Here is a 12,866-nt window from a genome sequence, read left to right as displayed (position 1 = left end):
TCTGCTAACTACCCTGAACATTCACAGCATGCTCCAGAAGCTGTAGTGCAGCAGAGAGCCAGAGGGAGGATGTGAGTAGTGCACACATGGATGATTGACAGTGCTAAGCCCCTCCTCCTGGTTTTGATTGGTTGTTTCTGACCCAGTTGTGTATTTCTGCAGAGGGCTGTAGGACCACAGGGTGACAGAGGAGCTGGATTTGTTTGTTTGTTTCACAGATTATCTGTCTCATTGTATACTGTCACGACATGGTGACAGTTTTATACAAAAAAGCATATTTTAAAAAGTTACCTACTGCAGTTTTAAACATATCCTGTAATATAATAGTTTAGACTACAGTCTTGTCAATTTTTTTCTCCTGGAAATAATCCCCCTTTGATCAGTCAGATCAAAGCTGACCTGATTGATTTGTAAATAAATTCCTGATGAGCTCATGAACTCATCATTAAAAATCCCAGCTTGTAATAAAACAATTTCATTTTTTTTCATGAATTGAAAATGTCATGTATGAACGTGTCAGAATGTGGGCCGTTTGGCCTTCCGTAAACCACACCAGTCAGCTCTCATTACCTGGATTCTGACATCTCACTGTTGCCATGTGTTTGCATTTCATTAAGTGAAGTGTTGACGTGCATGCTGCGTCCATCAGAACCTTCAGCTGCAGAGTGAAAGCTAGTTCTGAACAAGCTAATCACTCCTCACTGAGGGCGCCGGCGGCGGAAGCTGATGCTGTTGCCGTAGCACAGAGGATTCCCGTCAGCCTCTGTCAGGAGGGATGGAGAGGGGGTTCTGATGTATGTCAAACCGCGATCTGCTAACCCCCCCATTATCCCGTCTTCCCCCAAAACCCCCTCCCTCAGAGGAATGCTGACAATCACTTGTACTAACAGGTCAGGTAGTATCTCTGACGAAACATTCAGAAACCTCTCCCTGAGGGGCTGATCTGTACTTGTCCTCCGTGTGAAGAATTATGGGCTGTGAAGGAAGCGAGGGAGGGCATGGGAAACAGAGCTGCATGGAGACACGGAATAATAAGGCAACAAATGGGGATTAATGAGGAGGTAAACAGGAGGAGGAAAGAAAACCGAGGAAGGATGGAGGAACAGGAAGGGTAATGAGATGGGAAGCCGTCCTTCCTTTGCACACAACGTCTGACAGGTGGGAATCGATTAAACACCCCCAACGCCTGCGTGTGTGTGTGTGTGTGTATACAGGCGACGTGAGCCTGAGGGTCAGCGCCGAGGCTCTGAGGACCCGCGATCTGTGCGGTAACGAGGTAACCACGGTGCCAGACGTGGGCCGAATCGACACGGTGGTCCGCACGCTGCTGGTGGAGGTCAGTGAATGTCAGAGCGCCCGTCACCGCGGCGACCGCAACACTTCTGCTTTTTAGCTGTAGAGTTGATGTGAACGCTGTCCGGTCAGCCTGTCCTGGGGAACAAAGAACAGTTTGGAAGATGAAAGCAGTTTTTCCAAGGCAGTGGGAGATGTTCTTTTGTTCTGATTGGACGTTTCAGATCAGAGGTCTCATAGCAACAGACAAACAGAAGCTCTGACAGGCAGCCATAGAACAAACTGATGATTATTAATGGATGTCAAAAAGTGGATCTAGATAGGAATCATAATGGTTCATATGCGCAATTGTTGCTAAAAAATCAATGTGGAGGTTTTACCCTTATAGTGTAATAATCCTTGTGTTAGAGATGAAACAGGTTGAATTATCTGTTTACTTATGCAGTGATTTGTTTCATGCAGCTGTCAACCATTTTTTCTAAGAGCATAATAAATACACATAATAAATACAGTGTTGCATATCGGCTGAATTTGAATTTACTCTGTTTGATTTGTTCTTTTTTATCAAAGCTATTTCCATTTAAAATGTCGGAATATTTTAATGCTCCACATTAAGGAGGCTCAGGGCTTTGCTTATTGTTTCTCCTTGCAGGAAAATTACTGGACTTTAATCAACCAATAGGAGACCTGCACCCTTACCAGACGTCTGTCAGGATCACAGATATATTAACTGAAATTCATGTCTGTAAAAATAAGAGCAAATGTTATTAATGAGTAACATCTTTCTGTCTTGACTAATAGTGATGGATTAATTGTTGAAATAGTCATCAACTAATTAAGTAATCGATTAGCTGGAGTAGACTAGATTAAAGAACACACTCAGAGCAGTAATTAAGCCAAAACTGTTCAAACAGTATATATATTTTACATTTCAGATTAAAAAAACCAAACTTATTTTGTAAATTCTACCAAGAATTCATCAAGGTGCAGTTTTAGCTTCATCCAGTTCAAATTCTGTAAAAAAGAAAAAAAATCTCTTACTAAGCACCTTTTGCAATCCAATAATCAATCTGTTAATCCAAAAACAGATTAATTACAGTTGCTGAATTGATTCGCTGCAGGTTCATCCTTTGCTACAAATGATCAAACGTTCAGTAGAGGAATGCCAAGTTATTGTACACTAGCTGGTAAAATCTTTTCTTTTTTAAAGGAATTGAATAATTTGAATATTTTAATGCTTTTGTAATATTGTATAAAAGTGCTTAAATGACCCCGTTAATCATCAGAATAAATTACTGAGCTAATTGTTAGTTGCAGCTGTCCTTTTTTTCTCTCCCATTTTTTATATTGTGAAAAACTTCAGATTTTCCAGGCAGATGCAGATTCCTTGTACATTCTGAACCATGTTAGGCTTAGTATTCTCCTGTGACTCTCTGTCAGGCTGAAGGAACGCCGCAGATGAAGAGCCACAACGCCCTGCTGTGTCCTGCAGGTCAGTGTCTGCACTTCAAAGCTGGGTCTCTTGGTCTCTAGGTTTCTGTGGAGAAAATCTCTCCATGTCATTATGCATCAGACTTTTATCAGAAAACCAGCTCACACTTCAACAAATGGCTGTTTTTGTTACCAGATGGTCCAGTGGAGAAGAAAATCTCTCTCCATCGGCCTGAAATGTTTGTGGAGGGGTCAGCTAGAGCGTCCGTCTCTGTCCTGGGTAGGTGACATCGCAGTTAGGCTGCTGGTGGCCCCTGGTGGCCCCTGGGGGTACAGGTACCTCGTCTAGTAAGCAGAAAGTGTGCTTACATGTCTGACTTTTTTCTCCCTTTTTTTGCCCCTCTCTCGCAGGTGACCTGATGGGCCGGGCCCTTCAGAATCTGGACAAGCTGCTGGCCATGCCATACGGCTGTGGGGAGCAGAACATGGTGCTGTTTGCTCCAAACATCTTCATCCTCAACTACCTGAAAAGCTCCGGTCAGCTGACCGAGACCATCCTGGAGAAGGCCAAGCGCTTCCTGGAGAGCGGTGAGGGCACTTCGCTCAGTCTCTTCTCTGTCCTCTTCAACAAGAGGAGGAGGTGAAGCTGAATCAAATAAAAGATTGCTTTTATAGTGGCGGTTGTAATGTAGCAAAAGGCTCAGGAGGAATCGAGCTCAGAATGTCAGAGCCAGATAAACTCCAGAGAGTTGCTCTTCCAGAACAGGAGTAGAACGCGGCTTTCTGTAGGTGGAGAAATCCCTTCTGAACAAGAAGGGACTTTTAAAAAGTGTTTCTGTTTCTGTTTGCATCTCTGTGTTGTAGGATATCAGAGGGAGCTCAACTACAAGCATGATGACGGCTCCTACAGCGCCTTCGGGAACAGCGACCCCTCTGGAAATACCTGGTAAGTACAATGATCTGCAGCTTTTAATCCGGACATTTCCATATTGATTGAACAGATTAATTCATACAGTCATAATATATACTGTATTAAAATAAGTGCTAAAATAACAAAGTGATCATTCATAAAAATAAATCACATAGATGGGCTCCTATTTACACTCCATACACTGAAGTTGATTGAAGTTGAGTAAACATAATTTTATTGAGTGACTCCAACATGTGTCTGATGTTTGTTTGGAGGGCAGAAACATGAAGATAGAACTGGTGTTAGACTCAAGTTGCATCATTCGAGAAGCATTTAAAACATTTATCCAAAAGGTTCGCTTTTCATATCTCTGGTTTCATGTGACAAGAGAACAAAAAAAATGCAATCCAGACATGGTGGGAGGAACACACACACGCGCACGCACCCCCGCATGCACGCGCGCACACACACACACACACACACACACACACACACACAAGCATAGTCGTCTTTGCCTGCTGCCAAAAGCAAGTATCCTGATGCATTAGTTTTATTAGGAAGCTTGCAGAAAAATTAAGATTTTCATTTAATGGGCTTAAAGCAGAGGCTGCCTGGGGGGATTTAACGAAAAGGGGGCTGGGTAGTTTTGGCAATCGGTGAATATGTGGGGGTGTGTTCACCCCCCTTTCCCTCATGTGTTTGAGAGAAACTGGGGCTTAAGGATTTACTCACATTAGAGCTTAAAGAAGCTGTAAAACTGAAATGATTTAAAAGGAAATCAGTTTTCCTGCACACAGTGATTTCAGAGTTTTAGTCCCTCTGAATTCGTCAGCTTCTTTAAAGAAGAACAGCAGGTAAACTAGTGTGTGTGTGTTGGCTTCATAGTCGCCAGGTGGATCAGAACCACTCTTCACATAATGTGGCTTTTACTGTGAACATGTAGGAAAGCAGTGGTCCATGTTTACAGATCAGAGTTAATCTAGGCTGTTCACTTGTTTACAGAAGTTTAAGTTTTTTTCCAGGCTGAAACCATTAATCAGGAGTATTGCAATATTCATCAACTAACTTAGTAATCAGTTGTTAACTACAGACTCTAAAACATGCCATTTGCTGAAAGATGAACTCCCTCACAGCAGATATTCAGGTCAAAACTGAATAAAGAATATAAACCTTAAGATGAAAAACCTTTTTGTCTGTAAATCTGTTCTACCTTCATGTGGCAGTTTCACCTGATTTAAATGATAAAAAACAAAAGCAACAAAAACTTCCTATTAAGCACCGTTTGCTGCCCAATTTTTCATAGATCAATCCAAACAATCAACAATGTCAGAAATACATTAAAAAGGTGCATTCATTTAATGAACACTTTATTATTTTTAGCAAAGGATGAATCTTAGCTAAAAAGTACTTTTAATGTCAACATGTGAAAAGCTCAGACCTGTCTGACTGAACATCAAATAATAAACAGCTGATCTGTTTACTATTTGATTAACTGATTAATAATTGGATAGAAAAAGGTAATGATAGGAGGTTTTTCTTACAGGATTTCAACAAAGCGAATTGAAAACTGCCACTGGAGGAGCTCTGGGTGGAACATATTTACAGACAAAAGTTTCTTTTTCATCTCAAATGAAAATTGTATTTTTATTGGAGTTTTGGCTTAATCAATGCTCTGACTTTATTGCTCTTTCAGCAAAATTGGCTTTTTTTTGTGTCTGTGTTCTCCAGCTAACGATCATTCAATTACTAAATTAGTTGATGATCATTTTAAAAATAATAAACATCGATGTCAGAATTTCTGAATTCTGACCGCACATAGAAATTGTGTAGTTTCTCTGGAACTTGAAAACGGTGTATATAATAGGACCTGTATGTACAGTTTTGAACCTGCTAGCCTTGCAGAACATCAGTAGAGTGAGCAGTAGAGTGTGTTGGACACACACTGCAGTGTCCCCACTGCTTCAGTTAGCAGGTGTTTCTGAGTGCTGCTGATTGAGCCGGTCAGACCTGCCGCTGCGTTTCGGGGGTCATCGTCGGGCCTCTCTCTGACCGCGTGCCTGTCGTCTCCAGGCTCACTGCGTTTGTGATGAAGTCGTTTGGCGGAGCCAGAGATCACATCTACGTGGACCCACAGCACATCAAGGACGCCAGGACCTGGCTGTCCGGACTGCAGAAGAGCGACGGCTGCTTCACGTCTGTTGGGAAGCTCTTCCACAACAGCATGAAGGTACGGCTGCTCAGGAGCTCTGGACGGGGAAATACAGGAATTTAATGTAGCTATGTGAATCTGCATCACATGGATTATCGGAAGAACATTGATGATTCATTTTAATCTCCGTCAATGTAGATGTATTGAGGCTGTTTTTGTGGGCGGCTTATAAGTTAACATGTTGCAGCAATAAACAGGAAATCTCAGCTGAAGCAGCAGCAGAGCACCAGGACCTGCCTTACTCTGACCTTTGGCCTTCAGTCATGACCTCTGCTTCTCTTTAGCTTTGTACTGGTTGACACTCTGATTTCAGTCTGGTGATAACTGGAAGTTGAAAGGTCCTCATGTTAAAGTTGCAGCCATGTTCTATTGAAACATGAACTGTTGCTTTCACAATATCCCCATTTTGTCACTCAAACACAGAATCCTGCATCTTGGCTTCCAGAAAGGAAACACTTGCCACAGTGGTTATGATAAGATGTTAAAACTTTGTCACATGGATGTCAGTTTGTTTAGTCTTTTCACTCTTTTTAGAAAATTCTAGAAGAGCTTTGGAACATGATCACGTCTACAGCTGAGGAATAGTTTCAAGTTCTAAAGATCAAATCTGGCTGCTTGGGGAAAAAACACAGCTAATGTGTTGCATATTCTAAATGTAAATACATTAATGAGAACACAAGATAATTATTTAAGTGCGCTGACCCTGCTGTGACAACATCTGGCCACATGGTGCTGCTGTTTAATGAAGTTGTCAAACCACTAAAGGAGTTAGCAGAGCAAGAGACTTCTAACTGATTAACACCTAACCCAACATGTATAAAAACACACACCACAGATTTAGATGTATTTTTTTTTAAAGTACACCCCTACTGCTTCCATAAAATGTAAGAGTTACCATAGCAACCAGCTGCTTAATTACAGGTGAGGATGAACACAATGTCAAGATGAAAATCAATCAGCCTGACCTTGGAGAAGCAGTCTTCCCGTTGTGAGAGTTGCAGGAGGAAGAACATTTCTTCCATCATTTGTCAAATTGTATTGTTTTCCCCACAATTCACTCTGCTTGTTCATTGATGTAACATTCTGGAAAAGCTAACGCACAAATACATTTATGTCCATGGATTCTAAACATGCAGAAGACAAGAAACTGATTTGTACTTGATTTGGTAAGCTTAAAAAAATGGGAAAACTGCTTAGAGTTTGATTTTTAAACCATTAACATCTAATGTTAGCTCTTGGCATGGCTAACATTTGGAATCTGCTAGCAATGTGTGTGTTCCTTTAAATACTGTAGTCGCATACCTTAAGGATAAAAGAATGAAACAGATGAACATTTATACATTCAGCCTTCTTGTTATCTACTGAACTGTCATTGTTTAAAGTTAGCTTGAATGTACAACAGAAACATAGTGTACACTGTAGAAAGTAGTTTCCTTCATAAATGGCCTTTTAAATCTCATGTCTTCCTCTGAGTTCATTGCTAACTCATCGACTGTGAAACTGGGTAACTTTGAGCGTCCTCGCTTCAGTCACAACCTCCAACTGAAGAGAGTTGTTGTTGGCGCTTAGCTGTGGGGCGTACATAGAAAGATCAGACAAAATGTCAGTCGTTAGCTCGTTTCTGAGCATCTCTAGTAATGCACCAACTTACATGTAGAATCTTGCAGTTCTTATTTTAAAACCTGGACTGTTAGCAGGCAGAATCAGGAGTTTTATCTGTTTGGAGTTTGCATTGATTACTAACTTTCACCTACATTTTTAAAAAGAAGCATTTCTACTGAAGGATTTCAACGTTACTCCCTACCCAGCTAAATAATTGAAGATTTTAAAAAATTACAGTTATGGAAGATTTATGTGATCTAAAGGACCAGTAACTGAGGTAAATATCATTACATCATTCATTTAAAAAGAATCAATTGTCTCCAAAAACATAGTTCAGACTGGTACACAATGACTCGTATTGGTTCATATTGAGTAAAACTGATACATAATGGCAGATTGTTTAATGAAGCTCATGCCTCTGACCTGTTGCTGTATAATCTGCTGTTTCCACAGGGAGGAGTGAGTGACGACGTGTCGCTGACCGCTTACATCGTCGCTGCTATGCTGGAGCTGGACGGAGTCGCCTCGGTCAGTTGGACGTCCTCTCTTTCTCTTTTTTTCTCATCTTTATCATTGTAATTTTTACTGTTATCAAACCACTTTTTGCAAGATATTTAGAAAAGTTGATGGTGGTTTCAGCGTATTTCTCTCACTAAGCTGTCACAGCTGCTAAAGGAAAAGGAGACGGGTCAACTCCAGCTCAGTCTAACTGTGTCTTCTTGTGTTTGGCTGCTTTGCGTCAGGACCCCGTGGTCCAGAAGGGCCTGAGATGTCTGAAAGATGCTGTGGCCGGGGAGTTTGACAACCTGTACACCACGGCCCTGATGACCTACACCTTCAGCCTGGCTGGAGATCAGGAGAGGAGGAGCAAACTGGTCACCATTCTGGACCAGAAGGCCAAGAAGGACGGTAGGAAGAAGAGTGTTTTCACACCTGATGGTCCAGTAGACTCGGTTTGATTGGAGTCAAACCAACCAAACACTTTGAAAAACATGTTTACCTCCTCGAATGTGGTGGCGCTGCACCAAGAACTACTAAAGGAAACCTCTGAAAAAGACACTGAGCGCAACTTACTGTTTCAAGAAGCATAAACAAAAATAGATGGCATCAGATTTTAGTGATTGTAGAATTTTTCTTATGTTTTTGGCAACAGACCACGAGCCATTAGCTACTTGTGCTAAACTCTTGCAATTTTTCTGGTTCACTTCCTCCTTTTGGAGCAGTTTCCTGTCTGTTAGCTTTCACATGGGCATTCGAACTGCATCAGAGTTCACTTCAGCCTGGGTTTGTAGGCAGACCAAAGTTCACTTTCTTGAGTTGATTGAATATCTGCCCCTCAAACAAACTAGACTTTCTGTTGTGGATGAACCCTGAGAGAACACGACAAATCCTGGATGATGTCCTCAAAGAGTGCAAGACGACTGAATTTAAAACAATTTGAGAGTTAGTTTTTTCTAATAAAGAAGGTAGAATGATGAACAGAATCAAGTTGAAGTAATTTTTTTTCTCCCTCTAAGTGAGATGTCTCCACTTTATCTTGGTGGATCTTTTTGATGGAGACATTGTTGGTCCGTGTTTTGTTGCCTGCTGATCTTGTCGTTCCTCCTGCATCCTGACTGGTAGGTGGCACTGTTCACTGGGAGCGAGTGGGATCTTCTGAGGCGGGCCTGGACGCTGTGGAAGTGGAGATGACCTCCTACGTGCTGCTGGCCCTGCTCCTCTCTCCTCCTCTGGAGGGCTTCAGTCTGGACTACACCTCTGGCATCATCCGCTGGCTCGCTCAGCAGCAGAACCCGTACGGCGGCTTCTCCTCCACGCAGGTATCGTAAGCATTTCCAGTAGAACCGCAGCCCTGCAGCGGCCAGAGCTAACACCTGACCGCTCCGCCCAACAGGACACGGTGGTGGCCCTCCAGGCTCTGGCCAGGTACGCCGAGGCCACCTACAGCCCACAGGGAATGACCACGGTGACGGTGACGTCCGTTGGCGGCTTGAGGAAGGAGTTCACGGTGACGCAGAGCAACAGGCTGCTGTACCAGGAGGAAGAGCTGAGCGAGGTTCCTGGAGAGTACACCGTTAGAGCCGAGGGACACAGCTGCGTGCTGACTCAGGTACCGCTGCATCACACATGGGATCAGGTCCCACACTGGGGTTAAAGGTCACAAGGTTGGTCTGTAGGGATGGATTTCTGCGGTACAGACAGGGAAGCTGTTCAGACCTGATGAAAAGATGGATGGAGATAAATACAGGACAGTGATGGGAGGAAACCTGTTAGAGGATGAAGATTACTGGAGACGGAGGTGGAGCTTCACCTTCCAGAGCAACGACCTTTAGCATTCAGTTCCAACTACACACCCAAACAGTCAACTAAAGGCTGTTGCTATTAGCGGTGCTTTCTTTCTTGCTTCGCGTTGTGATCTTGTTGCCGTATTGTCAGCTCTCAACTTTAGAATTGATCCAGATGGCAGCATCCATTATTACGTCTATAAAAAGTGTGATGGTAGTCACATGTAAAGTCTGTTGGTGTTTGTGGTTATGATGTGACCAAATTCAGTTCAGGCTCCGTATGTTTGACCACAGACATACATTCTGTCACTGTCTGATGTTTCTCTGCAGATCTCGGCGCACTACAACGTTCCTCCACCTGACGACTTCTCAGCCTTCACCATCACCAAGAGCATCGAAACCAGATGCAAACTCAGCCGGCCACAGCTCCACCTGGCTGTTCATGTGAGGTACTGCAGCTGGAGTCTCTTAAGATCACTGCTGGACGCTTTAATGCAGCTCAGCTGGTTTAGAAACGCTTGATATCACTTTCTGTAGGTATCAGGTTTAGAAACGCTTGATGTCACTTCCTGTAGGTATCAGGGCAGGAGAGACGAGACCAACATGGTCATCATCAACATCAAGCTGCTGTCTGGATACGTTCTGGATCAGAGCTCCCTGCAGCTGGTAAGTTCCCCGTCTAACTTACGACTTCTTAAAACTGAGAAGCTGCATTGTGACGGCTGGCTCTGCTGCTGCAGCTGAAGGACGAGCGATCGGTGAAGCGCGTGGACTCAGACGAAGGATTCCTCAACATTTACCTGGACGGGGTGGGTGTCCCTCAGGCTGTGTTCTTGGCCCCTTGCGTTTCCTTCCGTGTGGCTGTGCAGGAAGTGAGCGTTTGGAATGTTTGTGATTGCAGCTGAAAAAGGACGAGCCGCAGACGTGCAAGGTGACTCTGGAGGAGGATCAGCGGGTCAGGAACCTGAAACCAGCTGTGATTAAAGTCTACGACTACTACCAGCCGAGTAAGAGCTCACCTAGCTGCCTTTGCTCCGCCACATTCAGTGTGTTGTCAGTGTTTACTCATTTATCTCTCCTGTTTCAGCTGACCAGGCTGCCACTGACTACACATCCCCCTGTGCTGAGAGTAAGTCAGAGTTCTCCAACTTGGTTCTCTAATGCTAGTTTTCTGTAGCGCCACGCCCACCGGGATCTACAAGGTGGTGTTTAAACTGAGACGCTGTGGCTACGTGGAAGCCACAGCTGAAAGAAACGGGAGAGAGATGAGATTCTGGAGGAAACGTCAAAAATGTTTCCCTATTTTTTGTTTTTAGGGGGATGACCAAATGACCAAACGTTCTCATTCTATTAACGTTTTACTTTTCATTACCATAGAAAGTACTCCTACATCTGTTTCTTTTTTATTTTACTTCAATGAATGTGCCAAGTTAGAATAAAATTACAACTAAGCAGTAACAATAAATGTTCAAAGGAGTGGGTGGAAGAATAAACTTATTAAAAATTGGTCTTGTCAGATGTCTGCTTCTACTGAGCCAGGTTCTGGTTCTGCTGCAGGTTTCTTCCTGTTAAAGGTCAGTTTCTCCTCTCCACTGTCGCTCCATTCATGCTCAGTCAGGGATTTCTGTAACGTCAACAACATAATGGAGGAGTGAATGCTGAAAGTCATGTCAGCTGAAAATCATGTCAGCATTCACTGAATGCAATCTGTGGGTTTCCTTATTAACTTTTTAAACAACTTTGAATAATTAATAGAGCATACTGTTCCGTTTGACAACTAAGATCAATGGGAATGAATGATTGGATTGAAATTTCTTTCTTTTAAAACATTTTCTCTGGCTCTAGTGACCTTTATTGAACAGTAGTCAGAAAGGAAAGCAGGTTGTGTGAGGGAGTGAAGATAAAGGTCAAAGGTCAACAGGCCAGGACTAGAACCCTTGATGGCTGTATCGATTACCCCTTTGCCACCGCTGCCCTGAAATAACTTTTTTTTGTTATGAAACTAACCTATAGAAAAAGACTGAATTGTTTAATGAATGAACTGAACCTGTAAAAACATTTTGCTGAACTGAGCAGATCCGCTCTAGATCCCAACTCGTCTTCCATCCCACTCTGTAAACATCAATATTCCTAAAGCAAGTATAATAATCTTTAGTGTGTGTGTGTGTGTGTGTCATTTCTCTGCAGGTGACAGTGACAACAAGGTGTAATTCCTCCTTCCACCAGCAGGACAGAATTAACAGCTGAAGGAACTACTATGTGACGTCTAGGATTATTGTTTTGAAACTCTTTATGTTAAGTTGGGATCTGAATCTACTTTGGGTAATGTTAGATACTTTAACTCTTAGTTTATCATGTTTTATTCTCTTTTATTGTGGGTCACAGGCTGAGCATATTTTTATTTTTTTTCGTTGGTGGTGACCAGCAATGGTCCGAACAGTTTGTGCCTCTGCTCAACACTGGAACAGTCACACTATTACGCACTGGATACAACAGACAGCAGAGGAGTGTTTGCTGATAGTCATTTTGTTTTTTTAATTAATAGATCAGACAGAAATCCACATTATTCATACATGAAAGTGACACAGTAACACAGCATGGTCAGAGTGCTGATCGTGTCTGAGGGGAAATGAGGATCCAGTCTTAATGGTGATGGCTGATTTATTCTGTGTACACGTACCTGCACAAGTGTTGTACCAGTAAAAAAACAAAACAAAAAAAGATATTCATACATGACTATTGTACAATTTCAAATGCAAGCTGCAATAAAAGTTCTGAAATGACAAAAAGTGAAAAGTCATACATTTTCATACATTATCACTAACATTTCACTCAGGCATTCTCTTTGCAATACTACTTTTCTTTCATATACGTGTAGATAACAGCAATTCATGACCAACAGATGTCACTTAGAAACCTCTTGGGGACAACATTCACTGCTGGACGACTGAAGTGTCTCCAAGGTAGCGGCTAACGCTCCGTGCTAAAGGCCTCCGGTCCGGTCACAGTGGGGTGTTAAGAGGAGCTCCAGTGTTGAGGCAGCTTTCTGAAACACTAGTTCAGTTTCTGTTGGACTATTAAGGCAGAATTAGAAAACACGCTGTGAACAAAAAAGGCCACACGAAAGTACAGCAGT

The 12,866-nt window shown here is 42.7% G+C and overlaps 1 protein-coding gene across 3 annotated transcripts in view; it reads left to right on the top strand.

The window, feature by feature from the left end:
* Positions 1 to 12,519, top strand: part of LOC102231377 (alpha-2-macroglobulin-like protein 1) — a 28,713-nt gene extending 16,194 nt beyond the window's left edge. For 2 of the 3 annotated variants that reach the window (XM_023351761.1, XM_005814141.2), the window contains exons 21-36: positions 1,215 to 1,336; positions 2,734 to 2,785; positions 2,921 to 3,004; positions 3,136 to 3,312; positions 3,589 to 3,670; positions 5,705 to 5,861; positions 7,899 to 7,973; positions 8,189 to 8,354; positions 9,069 to 9,265; positions 9,340 to 9,555; positions 10,061 to 10,179; positions 10,306 to 10,396; positions 10,471 to 10,539; positions 10,632 to 10,737; positions 10,818 to 10,859; positions 11,918 to 12,519. In XM_023351761.1, coding sequence (XP_023207529.1) covers positions 1,215 to 1,336; positions 2,734 to 2,785; positions 2,921 to 3,004; positions 3,136 to 3,312; positions 3,589 to 3,670; positions 5,705 to 5,861; positions 7,899 to 7,973; positions 8,189 to 8,354; positions 9,069 to 9,265; positions 9,340 to 9,555; positions 10,061 to 10,179; positions 10,306 to 10,396; positions 10,471 to 10,539; positions 10,632 to 10,737; positions 10,818 to 10,859; positions 11,918 to 11,940 — 1,778 coding nt within the window. In that variant the 3' untranslated portion in view covers positions 11,941 to 12,519. Of the gene's footprint in view, positions 1 to 1,214; positions 1,337 to 2,733; positions 2,786 to 2,920; positions 3,005 to 3,135; positions 3,313 to 3,588; positions 3,671 to 5,704; positions 5,862 to 7,898; positions 7,974 to 8,188; positions 8,355 to 9,068; positions 9,266 to 9,339; positions 9,556 to 10,060; positions 10,180 to 10,305; positions 10,397 to 10,470; positions 10,540 to 10,631; positions 10,738 to 10,817; positions 11,890 to 11,917 lie in introns of those variants that run through there. The other variant, XM_014474577.2, reaches the window with a different exon arrangement.
* The last annotated feature ends 347 nt before the right edge of the window (positions 12,520 to 12,866 follow it).

This window comes from Xiphophorus maculatus, chromosome 18 (assembly GCF_002775205.1).
Source record: "Xiphophorus maculatus strain JP 163 A chromosome 18, X_maculatus-5.0-male, whole genome shotgun sequence".
Classification (NCBI taxonomy): Eukaryota; Metazoa; Chordata; class Actinopteri; order Cyprinodontiformes; family Poeciliidae; genus Xiphophorus; species Xiphophorus maculatus.
Note: the sequence above shows the minus strand (reverse complement) of the source record. Positions and strands in the feature narration are given on the sequence as shown.